The 14,208-nt window shown below is 46.7% G+C and overlaps 1 protein-coding gene across 1 annotated transcript; it reads left to right on the plus strand.

The window, feature by feature from the left end:
• Window positions 1-205: 205 nt before the first annotated feature.
• On the plus strand, window positions 206-6,235 carry mycla (MYCL proto-oncogene, bHLH transcription factor a). The gene is made up of 3 exons (XM_017720109.2): window positions 206-490; window positions 1,555-2,110; window positions 4,047-6,235. Exons 2-3 carry the CDS (start codon window positions 1,576-1,578, stop codon window positions 4,607-4,609), a joined length of 1,098 nt encoding a protein of 365 aa, XP_017575598.1. The 5' UTR covers window positions 206-490; window positions 1,555-1,575; the 3' UTR covers window positions 4,610-6,235.
• The last annotated feature ends 7,973 nt before the right edge of the window (window positions 6,236-14,208 follow it).

Below are 14,208 nucleotides of genomic sequence, written 5' to 3' on the forward strand. Positions count from 1 at the left end.
TGAGGCAGTGAATTCGAGCAGCTCTGACTCGGTTAGTTTTCTGTATATAAGCGGGATAAAAATGTTATTTGAGCTCAGCCTAATTGGAGCTTAGTGAATGGGGCAGTGGGCGGGACCAACGGCCCGCGCGGGCGGAGCCAACGTCGTGAGTAGGTGGGGTCATGGGCGTGTCTTATGCTGCTCCAGCTACACAAAGACGCAGCTGTTGGCGCGAAAAGTGCGTTAGGGGTGCGGCTGCGGCTCGAGCCCAGACGCCCGCATTGTTTCTCCTTTACAACTTTCTATCAGCGCGGCTTGCGGCGGAGCGCGCGCGAGCGGAGGGCCTTTGTTGTCTGCGCGAGCTGCCTGGGGTTGCGTCGCGTTGCGTCTCCTGTGTCCTCTCCGGAGTTCTCCGTCCTCCTCGCGCCGGACGCCTTCTTTTGTCCCTGTCTCTTCTCCCCCGCGCGCCGTGTGTCCGGCCACAGCGCGAGCTCAGCGACCACATGAGCCGGTGAGTAGCCTGTCCACGCGCGTTTTAGCCCGGTTTCCGCCTCGCGCGCCGGCGTGGGCTGGACACCAGTGTTTCCTGTTTCGGGGGCGCCGAGTTTGGAGCTGGACACCTTCACAATGCGGAAAAGCTGCCCTTTCTGGAGGGTGGGGGGGTTGGGAAGGGTGTGGGTGCAGTGTAAGTGGCTGCACGAGGCACCGTGGGGCTTAAGCTGGCTTCCTATTCCAGTGTTCCGCACCACCTTAAATGGTTGCATGTAACTACTGCACCATTTAAGGTGGAACGGTGAATTGTTGCAGAAGAAGAGTGAGCGAGCCTTTCTGATGCCGTTGCGGGTGGGTGTGGGTCTGTTTGGGTGGGCTTTGGGTCTGTTTGGGTGGGCTTTGGGTTTTGTGGGTGAGTGAAGATGCTTTGGGGGGCTCTGCCCTCCGGCTCCCACCCCTCACCCCGCAGCCTGCACGGCCTTTAATATGACTTAACGAGAGTGGAAGGGGGTCCAAGCCCTCAGCTGGGACACGTTCGCCTGTCTGCTTTTATTTTGGTTTTATCGGACTTTTACTTTGCCTCCGTCGGGGTTTTGGTCTTCTTGTGGTGTTCAGTAGTTTTCTGAACTTTTTGGCTTATTTTGATGTGTGTATGTATTTAGACCTTTTTTTCCCCTCACACCTTTTGGACTTTTTGCTTTTGGGAGCTTGGCTAGACTGACTTTTATTTTGCTTTTGGAATCTTTTTTTTTTAGGTTTTTATTTTAAACAGCTGGAGCTTTTTGGATTTTTTTAAAACTTTTTTGCTTTTGGGAGCTTGAATGAAATCAGACTTGCTTTTTGGCTTCTAAGTTTTTTTTATCTTGACAATTTATTTTATTTATTTATTTTTTGGCGTCAGATTTGTGGATTATTTTGCTCTTTTGCTGATGGCTGACTTATTTCTCTTTCTTTTATTCTGATGGACCTTTTTTGGCTGCTGTTGCCAGCGATCCAGCTCAGTTGGACCGTGGCTGCATTAGGTTGCAGTAATATTATGTCTCCATTGTTCCACTAAAACTCTCATCGCTTCGTTCCCTACAGCCCGTAAATCGAATCCCTGCAATGCCTGGACTTAGCTGCAGCGCGGCACCCGACGGGTTCTGGCCCATGGAGCTCGAGGCCCAGCAGCACTACTTTTATGATGGTCTGGACACTGGGGAGGATTTCTACAAGTCCCTAGCGCCCAGTGAGGACATCTGGAAGAAGTTTGAGCTGCTTCCTACTCCACCCATGTCACCCTCAAGGTCCTGGGCAGAGTGCCCAGGCTGGGTGGCACCAAAGCCCACCTTCGAGGAGGATTACAGCTCTCCGTATGAGCTGGACCTAGAGCCGCTGGACGTTTTAGCCAACCTCAGCTCCATCGTGTTGAAGGACTGCATGTGGAGTGGTCTGGCTGCTGGTCAGCAGCTGGAGAAAGTCAGTCGTGATATCAAGGTTGCTCCAACGGCTCGGGCACCACGCGTGGCACCTGCCATGACGCACAGCAGCCCAGCCACGCAGTGTGTGAGTCCGGCAGCGGTGCTCAGCCTCCCAGGGCATCATGGGAAGAAGACTGCCTCGGGCTCGTCCGGCTCAGACTCCCACTCGGACTCATCTGGTGAGCAATATGAAGAAACTTGGCAGCTTCGTTATCCCTAAATTATGATCCAACGGTCACTCTGACAGACTGTAATACACTACAGGAAGCGTAGGGGGCGATACGGCTTCTACTGTTTCATTTAAAAAGCTCTATAATGTTCATATGATCCACACAGTCGCTCTGACAGACTGTAATACACTACAGGAAGCGTAGGGGGCGATACGGCTTCTACTGTTTCATTTAAAAAGCTCTATAATGTTCATATGATCCACACAGTCGCTCTGACAGACTGTAATACACTACAGGAAGCGTAGGGGGCGATACGGCTTCTACTGTTTCATTTAAAAAGCTCTATAATGTTCATATGATCCACACAGTCGCTCTGACAGACTGTAATACACTACAGGAAGCGTAGGGGGCGATACGGCTTCTACTGTTTCATTTAAAAAGCTCTATAATGTTCATATGATCCACACAGTCGCTCTGACAGACTGTAATACACTACAGGAAGCGTAGGGGGCGATACGGCTTCTACTGTTTCATTTAAAAAGCTCTATAATGTTCATATGATCCACACAGTCGCTCTGACAGACTGTAATACACTACAGGAAGCGTAGGGGGCGATACGGCTTCTACTGTTTCATTTAAAAAGCTCTATAATGTTCATATGATCCACACAGTCGCTCTGACAGACTGTAATACACTACAGGAAGCGTAGGGGGCGATACGGCTTCTACTGTTTCATTTAAAAAGCTCTATAATGTTCATATGATCCACACAGTCGCTCTGACAGACTGTAATACACTACAGGAAGCGTAGGGGGCGATACGGCTTCTACTGTTTCATTTAAAAAGCTCTATAATGTTCATATGATCCACACAGTCGCTCTGACAGACTGTAATACACTACAGGAAGCGTAGGGGGCGATACGGCTTCTACTGTTTCATTTAAAAAGCTCTATAATGTTCATATGATCCACACAGTCGCTCTGACAGACTGTAATACACTACAGGAAGCGTAGGGGGCGATACGGCTTCTACTGTTTCATTTAAAAAGCTCTATAATGTTCATATGATCCACACAGTCGCTCTGACAGACTGTAATACACTACAGGAAGCGTAGGGGGCGATACGGCTTCTACTGTTTCATTTAAAAAGCTCTATAATGTTCATATGATCCACACAGTCGCTCTGACAGACTGTAATACACTACAGGAAGCGTAGGGGGCGATACGGCTTCTACTGTTTCATTTAAAAAGCTCTATAATGTTCATATGATCCACACAGTCGCTCTGACAGACTGTAATACACTACAGGAAGCGTAGGGGGCGATACGGCTTCTACTGTTTCATTTAAAAAGCTCTATAATGTTCATATGATCCACACAGTCGCTCTGACAGACTGTAATACACTACAGGAAGCGTAGGGGGCGATACGGCTTCTACTGTTTCATTTAAAAAGCTCTATAATGTTCATATGATCCACACAGTCGCTCTGACAGACTGTAATACACTACAGGAAGTGTAGGGGGCGATATGGGCGCTTGCTGAATTTGTATTACTTCATTCAAAACAGCCAACAGGGTTATTATAAAAGTAACCGTTCACACCTAATGAGTGTTGTACAACTTTATGGAACAGAAATAATACACTGATGGTGTATTTAGTACATCGGTGTTGCTGTTTTCCATTCACTGTTTTGAGTGATCATTGAAGTTGGTCCAGGTCTTGCAGTTAGGCAGTAGAGGAAGGGTTGTTTTGAATAGCAACACAGCTGTGATCTGATAACGTCTCATGTTGATTTTATGCAACGTCCAATGCTTGTATGGCTGAAAATGTGCTGTAATTGGGGTTTAACACCATGTAAAGTCTCTCCTTCAGCCATAGGTTCTGTATAATTCCCTGTCTGCACTCCTCTCACAGCACACCTTCCTCTTTCTGCTGTTTCCCCCCCAGATGAGGATGAAATAGACGTGGTGACTGTGGACAGTCGGCCAAAGCGCGGCCGTCCGCCAGGCCGCCGCACACCTGTCACCATCGCGGTCAGCGCTGACCCCCATGGGCCCTGCCCCAAACACTTCCACATCTCGCTCCACCGGCAGCAGCACAACTACGCCGCCCCGTCCCCTGAATCTGACCATGACGAGGAGGTGGAGGAGGAGGAGGAGGAGGATGTTGAACCTCAGGGGAAGAGAGCCAGACTGGAGGCCTCGTCTTCGTCTTCGTCTCCTCTCTCCTCCCCAGCCAGCTCGGACTCTGAAGACACCACGGAGCAGCGGCGAAACTTTCTGGAGAGGAAAAGAAGGGACGATCTTCGCTCTCGTTTCCAGGCGCTCCGCGGGGAAATCCCAGGACTTTCCGAATCTGCCAAAACCTCAAAGGTGGCCATCCTGACCCGGGCCACGGAGTATTTGATGCAGCTCAGGGCGTGTGAGCGGCGGCAGAATCAAGAGAGGAAAAAGCTCAGAGCCAAACAGCAGCAGCTGCTCCGCAAGATCAGTGCGCTCAAAAACTCCTGAAACTACCTGAGCACACGGACCACACACACGGTCACCCGGGACGTTCTTCGGACTGCAGGTCACTTCTCAGTTAGCCAGATAACGTGAGCCAAACGTCTGTGCCGACCTGCATTTTTGTCATTTTGTTGAGCGATCTGGCGAGGTATTTCACAGGGTTAACTGGGTGACTTGAACCATCAGTTTGGCGTGTCCAGTAGGAGCGTCCCTCACCTTCTCCTGAAGTGGGCGGGGTTTGGCTTTTGGCTTCATTTATCTGGCTAATGGAGAAATCCCTACTGTAGTACACACCACAGAACTAACTGCTGGGCCTTTTGCCATGTGATCCGTATAGTAATTGCTTTGATTACTTGCATCAGGTGTTTAATTTGATTGGACTAGAACCTGCAAGAAGGTCCCCAGCAGAAGCAATGGTGACCACTGGTCTAGTCAAAGTAACACCTGACCAGAGAAGAAACCGTTGGTAAGATCTGTTCTGAGCAGGTCTTTCCAGAAGACGAGTTGGAATAATGATTAAAAATGAGCTGAAAGGTGGAAAAGGCTACGGCATGTTTTTCTCCAGGCTGGCAGACTTTGTACCTTACGAGCAGGAAGAGTTTCTGGAATTTAAGCTTTGAGCTAAATGTATGGGTTTTTTTTTTTTTTTGGTGCCCCTTTGTATACGAATAGTTTGTGGGCAGGGCGAACTGAACAGCTAATCTATTGCTGCAAATGAAAACAAAAACCTCAGTCAAGTGTGGGTGTGCGTGCGCGTCGGGTCACAACACAGGATTTCAGCTTCAGCCCCAGAGGGAGTTTTGTCCGGTAGGAAGATGCATTGCCACGCTTCCTCTTGGACGGTCCTGACTATTGGAAGTTGTCTGGCCAACTGGGAAAGCACCTTCTAGGATCCGAGTTACCCAGATAACCACATTGTCTTCTTTTTCTTTAAACGCCAAATCGCTGTCCGCCTTATCTGTAGCGTGCGGTCGATTTACCGTAGATGGTTTCGCCTCTTGGCTTCCGTTTCAAGCATCTTGAGCTCTTGAGCCATTTTTCATGTTTTCTGAGTAGACACAGTTGCTGCCCATGGTCATCGGTGTGCGCTGCGGGTGAAGCGGACTGAGATTTGGTTGGAAAAATGGTGGAATGTTGTATTAAAGTCAATGTTTCGGGCTGAAATAATCCAGCTAACGGAGATCCTGTGTGAAATGCACCCTTGGTGCGGGTGAATGTGTGAACGGGTGTGTAAACAGACTCAGGATAAAGACGTGGCTTGTGTATGAACCTGAGTGGAACGTGGCGGCTGTTCCGTGTCGTTTCTGAGCGCTGGTGTGGTTCTGGTGCGGTTCTAGTGCGGTGAGTGAATGTAATCCGTGATCCGAGAGATGCTGTCGACGTAAAAATCATGCTTTGCGTAAATTTACCTCATTTCTGTCTGTGCAGTTCTAACGGCAGTGGAGTCGCACATGCTTGTTTTGTATAGAGAGTGGAATTATGGGTCTTTTTGTACATTAAAAAAAAAAAAAAAAATTATGCACAAAACTGTTCTGTAAATACTTTCACCTGAGTGGCTTCCTCGTCTGCTGTATCTACCTAAGAACATCAGAGTCTATTTTGTTAAAAAATAAATGCATTTGAAAAAGCTAATTGTGCTCTTCTTGTTTTGCTTTTGAATTCTTAAAATCCCTTTAAGTTCCCTTAACTCGAAAGTAGTCGACCTACCGAGTCAGTCGAGTTTACTTTCTTAGGAGCTGAAACTAAAAAACGGTCGTCATGTTGAGATAACAGGGTGTCAGAAATCCCAAAGTCTGTCAGAGCTACTGGACAGTTCTCGGGGGGGGGAACCCGGGGAGTTCACGTTTTAGGTGATATTTTTTTGATGGGAATGGATTAAGATCTTCTCAGGATAATGGAGAACAATTTAATTTGCCCAGCACTTCTTTCTTCAGGTATGTGCAGCTCAAATTTGCCTTGCGGTCTTGTGGAGCATCCCTGAGCTCGACGTTACAACTACATCCAATGCTTAGTGGTTAATCCTAGTAAAAAGGCCGGTTTGACTTCTGCTATTTATCTTCCTACTTGGGCCTTCTTGCACATCCCTTTGGGTCGGCCCAGTCCAGCCTAACGATCTTATATTGGACGATCAGGAGTTTTTTTTTTTTTTTTGTTTGTTTTTTTTTTACAGACTGGGGGGGAACCATCTATTTATCGTCAAAAAACCCAAAGCACCCGGGGAGCCGGGCGCTTTCCTGCACTGCTTTTGGTTTTGTTCTAAGGTCCTTAATTTCTGGCATCAGTTTGCCGCCGATCTTGGTCCTACTGGACCGTGACGTTCATGCTCAGCATCTATTTTTCTTTGATTTTTCTTCTCAATATTTCAGTTCAGCGGAAACGACTCTTGCTCTGTACCTTGACAGCTGCAAAGAAACTGTCGGTCAGTTGGAGTCCTCTGATCTCCGTCTCAAGACGGCAGTGGATGTTGTCTGCGCTTGTTTGGAGCGGTCAGTTGTATGTGGTGCTCAGTCAAGAACTATTGATGCTTGGAAGACGGCACTCCGATCAGTGGGATGTTTACTAGGCCCTTGCTGGAGATATGTTTTTGTGTTTTAGGAGGAGTCCTGTTATTTAACCCACACACACTTGTTTTATTTCCTTATTTTTCTCACTTGTTTTCATGAAGGTAGCATAGTGGGTGGCGCCATCACCTCACAGCAAATAGGGCCTGGGTTCGATTCCCCGGTCAGGTAACCAGCGTCCTCTCTGTGTGGAGTTTGCATGTTCTCCTCGTGTCTGTGTGGGTTTCAGCCGGGTTCTCCGGGTGTCTCCCACAGTCCAAAGACATGCAGTCAGGCCAATTGGACATGCTCAATTGCCCCTGTGGTAATTGGGTCTGAGTGTGCATGTCTGTCTGCCCTGCGATGGACTAGCGACCTGTCCAGGGTGTATCCTGACTGATGACCGCTGGGAAAGGCTCCAGCACCCTCCCCCCGCCCCCGGCGACCCTGAGGGAGAAGTGGCTTAGAAAATAGATGGATTTCACTGTAAAGCATGACTTGTGTGATGTAGGATAAAGCTGAGTATAAGAAAATGACGAGGACTTGCACGTTTCTTATGGAAAGCCTGGGCAGAGACATGAACGTATCTCACATGTTAACTACAACATCAGCTTTCTTAATGCCAGCCAGTCGCTTGCATAGGTGTGGTTCTCCATCAAAAGTGGAAGTGCATAGAAATTTGACATTTCTGTCCAGTGCAGTCCAGAATCTAGATCATCATATAAACGGTGTAATAAGTCAGTGTCTGAACTGAAGCAGGAATAGCCTTCGTTTACTGGGCTTCACACTGCAAGTGACCACACAGTTAGACGTTGCAGTGCAACTCACCACGTTACAATATAATCACACAACCGTTCAACTCGATAGAGTAAAGCGGAAGAAGACGGTGAGACGGTGAGACACTATCAGTGAGTGTCTCTCTCTCCCTGTGAGTGAGAGGCTGTGGGAGCTGTATGAGGAAGTGCAGTCATTAAATCAGCCACAGGTCAACTGACAGTTTAACTCCCTTTTCTTCCCTGACCTGCACAACCGGTTACTCTCACACTCGCCGTGTTCGCTCTGCACAGCCCTGCTGCTGTTCTTCTGCTTCTATACGCATGTGTTCGGCTGGATTAGTCACAATTAAAGAAAAACGGGCTGCTGTCTTCACAGCGATGTCACAGAAGAGATTTGGTGGTCACCTTTTAGAAGGTTTAGGAGCCTTCACATCTTCTTAACACAGGTTCTTTACCAACTGAAGCTTCCTTAAGACTTAAATGTTCCGCACTCGTATTTTTACTCTAGTCCATGTGAGCTAAAAGTATGACGTGGTACTCAAAGTTTCAAAACATGCCATTTGTGCTGCAGTCCGTACTGAAACTACGCTGCTAGAACAGCCCGTTTTGAATCGACCGTTTCTGTGATGTCATAAAAACTATTGCAGTTTAGCCCTGCCCACTCACACTGAAGTTAAGATTAAGGGACCCTTATTAGTCCCACATCAATCAAATTTCACCTCTGCGTTTAACCCATCCGTGCAGTGAAACACCACGTACGCACTACTGAACACACACGCTAGGGGGCAGTGAGCACGGCGGAAAACCTCGTATCTCCATTTTTGTCGTTTTTCGGTTTTTGACATACTCTGAAAAAGTCTCTTGCTCTTTACATTGTGTGTAAATTTCATGAAGAATGGTCCAAAGGAAACGACCCCAAAATGACTTGGAAAGACGTCCGGTTCCATTGGCTTACATTAACAGTGAAGTACGTTTTTTCCTTCTCCTGTAAAGTTAATATTTGGAGGTATGAGGTTTTGTTCCGACAGGGATAAGCTTTTCGTTATTATGATTAAAGGGCATATATTCCACTCTTATTTCAAAACAAGTGTGTGTGTGTGTGTGTGAGTGGGGGGGTATTCAGGCTTAATAATAATATGGGCCCTTTAATGTGATTATATTGAATGTATGAGTTTTATGTTAGAGCTTTTGTGATCTGCACTGAACAGCTTCTGTGTGTTTTACTTCTGCCTTCTTCCCACATCCCTCTGCAGCACAAACAGTTGGACTGAAGTGAAAGGAAGTCGAGAGTTGGACCTTAGCCGGCTGTGGAGTTTGAGGTCTGAGTGGTGTGTGTGTGTGTGTGTGTGTGTGTGTGTGTGTGTGTGTGTGTGTGTGTGTGTGTGTGTAGAGGAAGTACACATGCATCCACCCCTTTTTTCCTTCTCCAGCTTTCAACACTGACCATCAGGATTGAGCAACATTTACACACACACACACACACACATATGTACAATATAATTACCGGTTCCAGATGTTGCTGTACGTCCTCAAACCTGCACTGACTATTGATGTTTTAAAGAGTCCTTCATTGCTTCTGTGATGTACTTACTGTCCTCTGTTACTTCCAAATAACACAAATCTAGACAAAACTCGCTTCACGTCTCAGACGTCCAGTTTTAATGCAGATATTCCTCTGTCCCTTTTCTCAGTGAGGTTCTTCTTGATCAGCTACACGTCCTTTCAGACCCACAGCGCTGAGTGGTCTTCACAGTGGAAGGATGGACAGAAACCCCTGTGGATGTTTTCAGATCTGAAGCAGCTTGATCTTCTCCTCTCTCTCAGAGATCAAAGCTTTAAGTGCTGTTTATCTGATGGGGGCAGTTTTGGAGTTGACCAGCTCTTCCAGGTGGTTGTTAGGAGACCCGTTTTCTCTCCGGTTTTGGAAACTCATGTTTTTCACTTATTTTGCTTTAACATTTATTTTCGATTTCCAAGCAGATTATTTTATACCTAATCTCCTCAGATCATCCTCATCCTCTAGGTCTTCATCAGTGGTCGCAGAACACTGTCCACAGCTGTGTCTGATCCACTCACACCAGCACGTCAGTGTCACTGCAGTGCTGGGAATGATCCCCACTCAAATAGTACCTGCTCTGTGAGGGTCCATGGGGGTCCTGACCACTGAAGAACAGGGTAACAGAGTATCAGAGAAACAGATGGACTACAGTCTGTAACTGTAGAACTACAGAGTGCAGCTATACGGTCAGTGGAGCTGATAAAGTGGACAGTGAGCGTAGAAACAAGGAGGTGGTCATGATGTTATGGCCGAAGGGGGTGTTCATGGTCATCCGTATGTTTATGTCATTAGTCTCTGTATTAGTCCCAGGTTCTCAGTGCCCTGACTAAAGAGGAAGAGCCTTTTTTCTGCCTTTTTCCCGCCATTGTCCGTTCAGACTCTTACATAACACTCCATACATAAACACACAGTTATCACACCATCTCTACCCACTGACCCAGATTCCACCGCAGACCCACAGGAAATCAGACGGCCAGAGGCCTACAGAGCCCCATTTAGCTCTATAGCGCTCTCTCTCTCTCTCTCTCTCTCTCTCTCTCTCTCTCTCTCTCTCTCTCTCTCTCTCTCTCTCTGTCTCTGTCTCTGTCTGTCTCTTCCTGTGTCCCCCCCCCCCCCCGTCTCTCTCTCTGTGTCTGATGTTCAGTGTGAGTTATGTAAAAGACCTCAGCGCAGGGTTAAACTCTTCTCTCTCTCTCTCTCTCTCTCTCTCTCTCTCTCTCTCTCTCTCTCTCTCTCTCTCTCTGTCTCTCTCTCTCTCTCTGTCTCTCTCTCTCTCTCTCTCTCTCTGTCTCTCTCTCTCTGTCTCTCTCTCTCTCTCTCTCTCTCTGTCTCTCTCTCTCTGTCTCTCTCTCTCTCTCTCTCTCTGTCTCTCTCTCTCTCTCTCTCTCTGTCTCTGTCTCTGTCTCTCTCTCTGTCTCTCTCTCTCTCTCTGTCTCTGTCTCTCTCTCTGTCTCTCTCTCTGTCTCTCTCTCTGTCTCTCTCTCTCTCTCTCTCTCTCTCTCTCTCTCTCTCTCTCTCTCTCTCTCTCTCTCTCTCTCTCTCTCTCTCTCTCTCTCTCTCTCTCTCTCTCTCTCTCTCTTACTGTTAGCTTTACACCTCCTGATCGTAGATTCTAACCAGTGAGATTTGGTTTGGTTTTTTTTCTCTCTTTTAACTACGTCGAGCGTAATAGTGAGAGCAGGAAAACAGAAAAAGGTCCCGTTTCTCCTTTTCTGACTTGGCCTTTTTCCTGTTTCTCAGCTCCAGATGGACACGTCCGCTTCATTACTCTGTCTTCACTTCTGATGTCGCCAAAGCTTGTGATGCATACCAAAAAAACACAGCTACGCACTTACACGGCTTCCAGGAGTTCTGAAGGAAGACTTCGCGAAAGCATTAATATTAGATGCATTCTTGCTGGGACCTCTCTCGCTACTCAAGGCAGGCAAGCCAAGTTCATCTATGCAGCACCTTTCATGCCCTGCGGTCGTCTGAAGTGCTTCACAAACGAGGAAACGCAATGACAATTTTAAAAATTAGCCACGCCCACTGGTGCACAGTGACATAATCAGCCATCAGAAAGCGTTTCAGAGACGGAGCAAGTTCGGATTGATTGAAGATGAACTGCTTATATGTGCGGGGAAACAAACTGATAAGGCGCACTTGCTTTTATTTATTTATATATTAATAAATTGATTTTTTTTTGTTTTTACTGAGTCATTTTTTACTGAATAATTTAGATTTAAATTTGAATCTTTTTTTTGTCTTTTATTTATGATCATACTGTTTAAACTGTGTACATAATAACAGGGGTGTAGCACCAAAATTCTGCCCCCAGGTGCAGTAATGTGGCCAGCCCCACCTTCCCCCTCCAAAGACAATAACGGGGAAAAAGTAGTTTATTTATTATTTGTATTTCTTCATGAGGTTGGTTGGTGCACATTTAAGGGTTAAACAGCTGAAAATAAGGACAGTGACCATCATCAATCTTGCTGTGCTTGAATGAGGATTAGACTTAAACCTGATCTCTGTTTAAAACAATCGATGATTCAGTCAGTGATGGAAATAGAAAAATGTGAATATAGTAACTGTGATTACTATTGTTGTTATTATTATTATTATTATTATTATTATTATTATTACAAAGGTGAAGTATTTTGCCACAGATGCTAGCATGTAAGTATGAATTAAGAGCATGTTGAGCATTATATGGTAAGTCTGAATGAAAGAGGCTCTCTCTCTGTCTGCTGGTCTGAATCCTGTGGGTTAACATATCACTGCCATGTGGGCTCTGGAACACTGTGTGTGTGTGTGTGTGTGTGTGTGTGTGTGTACGCGCGGGGGTGGGGGGGTGGGTGTGATAACTCTTATATAAGCTTAGTTTGTACAGTATTTGATGTGTATCACATTTAATGTGTAGTATAAATCGATTAAAATACGTTTTACGCCACAATTTCAGGCGTCTCAGACACCAGGCAGTGAATTCAGAACCAGTTCATGTAGGAAGCTTTTAGAGGGGACGTCTGGTTCCTATCACCACCACTGTGAACAGATCTGACTCGGCTAGTTTCTCTAGAACGGAGCGTTTCACACCAAACCGCTCTGTTTACATCTCAACCATTTAACTAGTTAAAATTTTGAAAATTCGGTGTAGTTCCCCTTCAGCTCAAGCTGTGAGTTACCTGCATGAACTCACGCTTTATGTGGAGCCGTCGACGCTCAACGCTCGTCGCCATAGAGACGGCATCATTCAAATTCTCCCACTCTGCGCTCTGATTGGCTGACGAGGCTGTCGCTTTGGTAGGAGCAGCATGTGATTGGTTGAGTTGGCTGATCGAGGGGCGGTCTTGCGTCACAGTAGTCACGGATTAAATTAAAGCGTATTTTGTGAGAATTGGTCCCAATAAATTGATACATTTAATAAATGAATAAACTAAATGTTTCTCATATACACATTTTATCAGCTCCACTGACCGTATGGTTTCATTCTGTAGTTCTACAGTTACAGACTGTAGTCCATCTGTTTCTCTGATACTCTGTTACCCTGTTCTTCAGTGGTCAGGATCCCCATGGACGCTCACAGAGCAGGTACTGTTTGGGTGGTGGGTCATTCTCAGCACTGCACTGACTCTGACTCTGTGTGTGTTGCGCTGAGTTTTTAAATACCTCAGTGTCACTGCTGGACTGAGAATAGTCCACCAACCAAAAATATCCAGCCAGCAGCGTCCTGTGGGCGGCGTCCTGTGGGCAGCGTCCTGTGGGCAGCGTCCTGTGGGCGGCGTCCTGTGACCACTGATGAAGGACTAGAGGATGACCAACACAAACTGTGCAGCAGCAGATGAGCTGTCGTCTCTGACTTTACATCTACAAGGTGGACCGATGAGGTAAGAGTGTCTAATAGAGTGGACAGTGAGTGGACACAGTGACTGCAACTAAAAGCAGTTTTCCTTGTTCAGTAAAAGCTCTTGGCGCCTGAAGGCCGATCCAGCCGCTGGAGCGAGTTTGATAACTTTCAGTATTTACAGAGATGTGCTGTAAGATGGTTTATATAGACAGTTGTGGATTACTGAGACCACCACAAGGTGGTCCATATAAATATTACTGATTTTTTTCTCTTTGTCTACAGAGACACCTGTAATAGTGTCCAGAGCTCCTATAAGTGTGCAGGACAAAAGAGAAAAACTGTTTATGTTTATGAGTCCTGTGGTCAAGGTCAGTGGACTTTGCGCTCTGGATCTACAGCAATTAGGTTAGTTTGTGTATCAGAGAGCAAACTGCACTGGACGTAATGTGGGTCAGTAGACTGAGGGTGTGTCTATCAATAGAGTTGCACTGACCGACCTCCACACAAACACAACACGCTTACATAATATGCATTAACACTGTCTCTCTGCACTCCTTCACCTCTCTCTCTCGCTATCGCCCTCTCTCGCCCTCTCTCTCTCTCTCTCTCTCTCTCTCTCTCTCTCGCCCTCTCTCTCTCTCTCTCTCACTTCCTCTCTTTCTCTCTCTGTCTCTCTCTCTCTCTATCTTTCTCTCTCTCTCTCTCTGTCTCTCACTTCCTCTTTCTCTCTCTGTCTCACTCTCTCTCTTATTCCCTCTCTTTCTCTCTCTGTCTCTCTCTCACTCCCTCTCTCTCTCTCCCTCTCTCCCTCCCTGTCCCTCCCTCTCTCTCTCTCCCTGTCCCTCCCTCTCTCTCTCTCTCTCTCTGTCTGTCTCTCTCTCTCTCTCTCTCTGTCTGTCTGTCTGTCT

Source organism: Pygocentrus nattereri, chromosome 5, assembly GCF_015220715.1.
Source record: "Pygocentrus nattereri isolate fPygNat1 chromosome 5, fPygNat1.pri, whole genome shotgun sequence".
In the NCBI taxonomy this organism is placed as follows: domain Eukaryota; kingdom Metazoa; phylum Chordata; class Actinopteri; order Characiformes; family Serrasalmidae; genus Pygocentrus; species Pygocentrus nattereri.

Excerpts from the sequence above, each read along its gene's own strand:
- mycla (XM_017720109.2), top strand. The coding sequence starts at position 1,576 with ATGCCTGGACTTAGCTGCAGCGCGGCACCCGACGGGTTCTGGCCCATG. Across the intron at positions 2,111-4,046 it reads CTCCCACTCGGACTCATCTG|ATGAGGATGAAATAGACGTG; the intron begins GTGAGCAATATG and ends TTTCCCCCCCAG.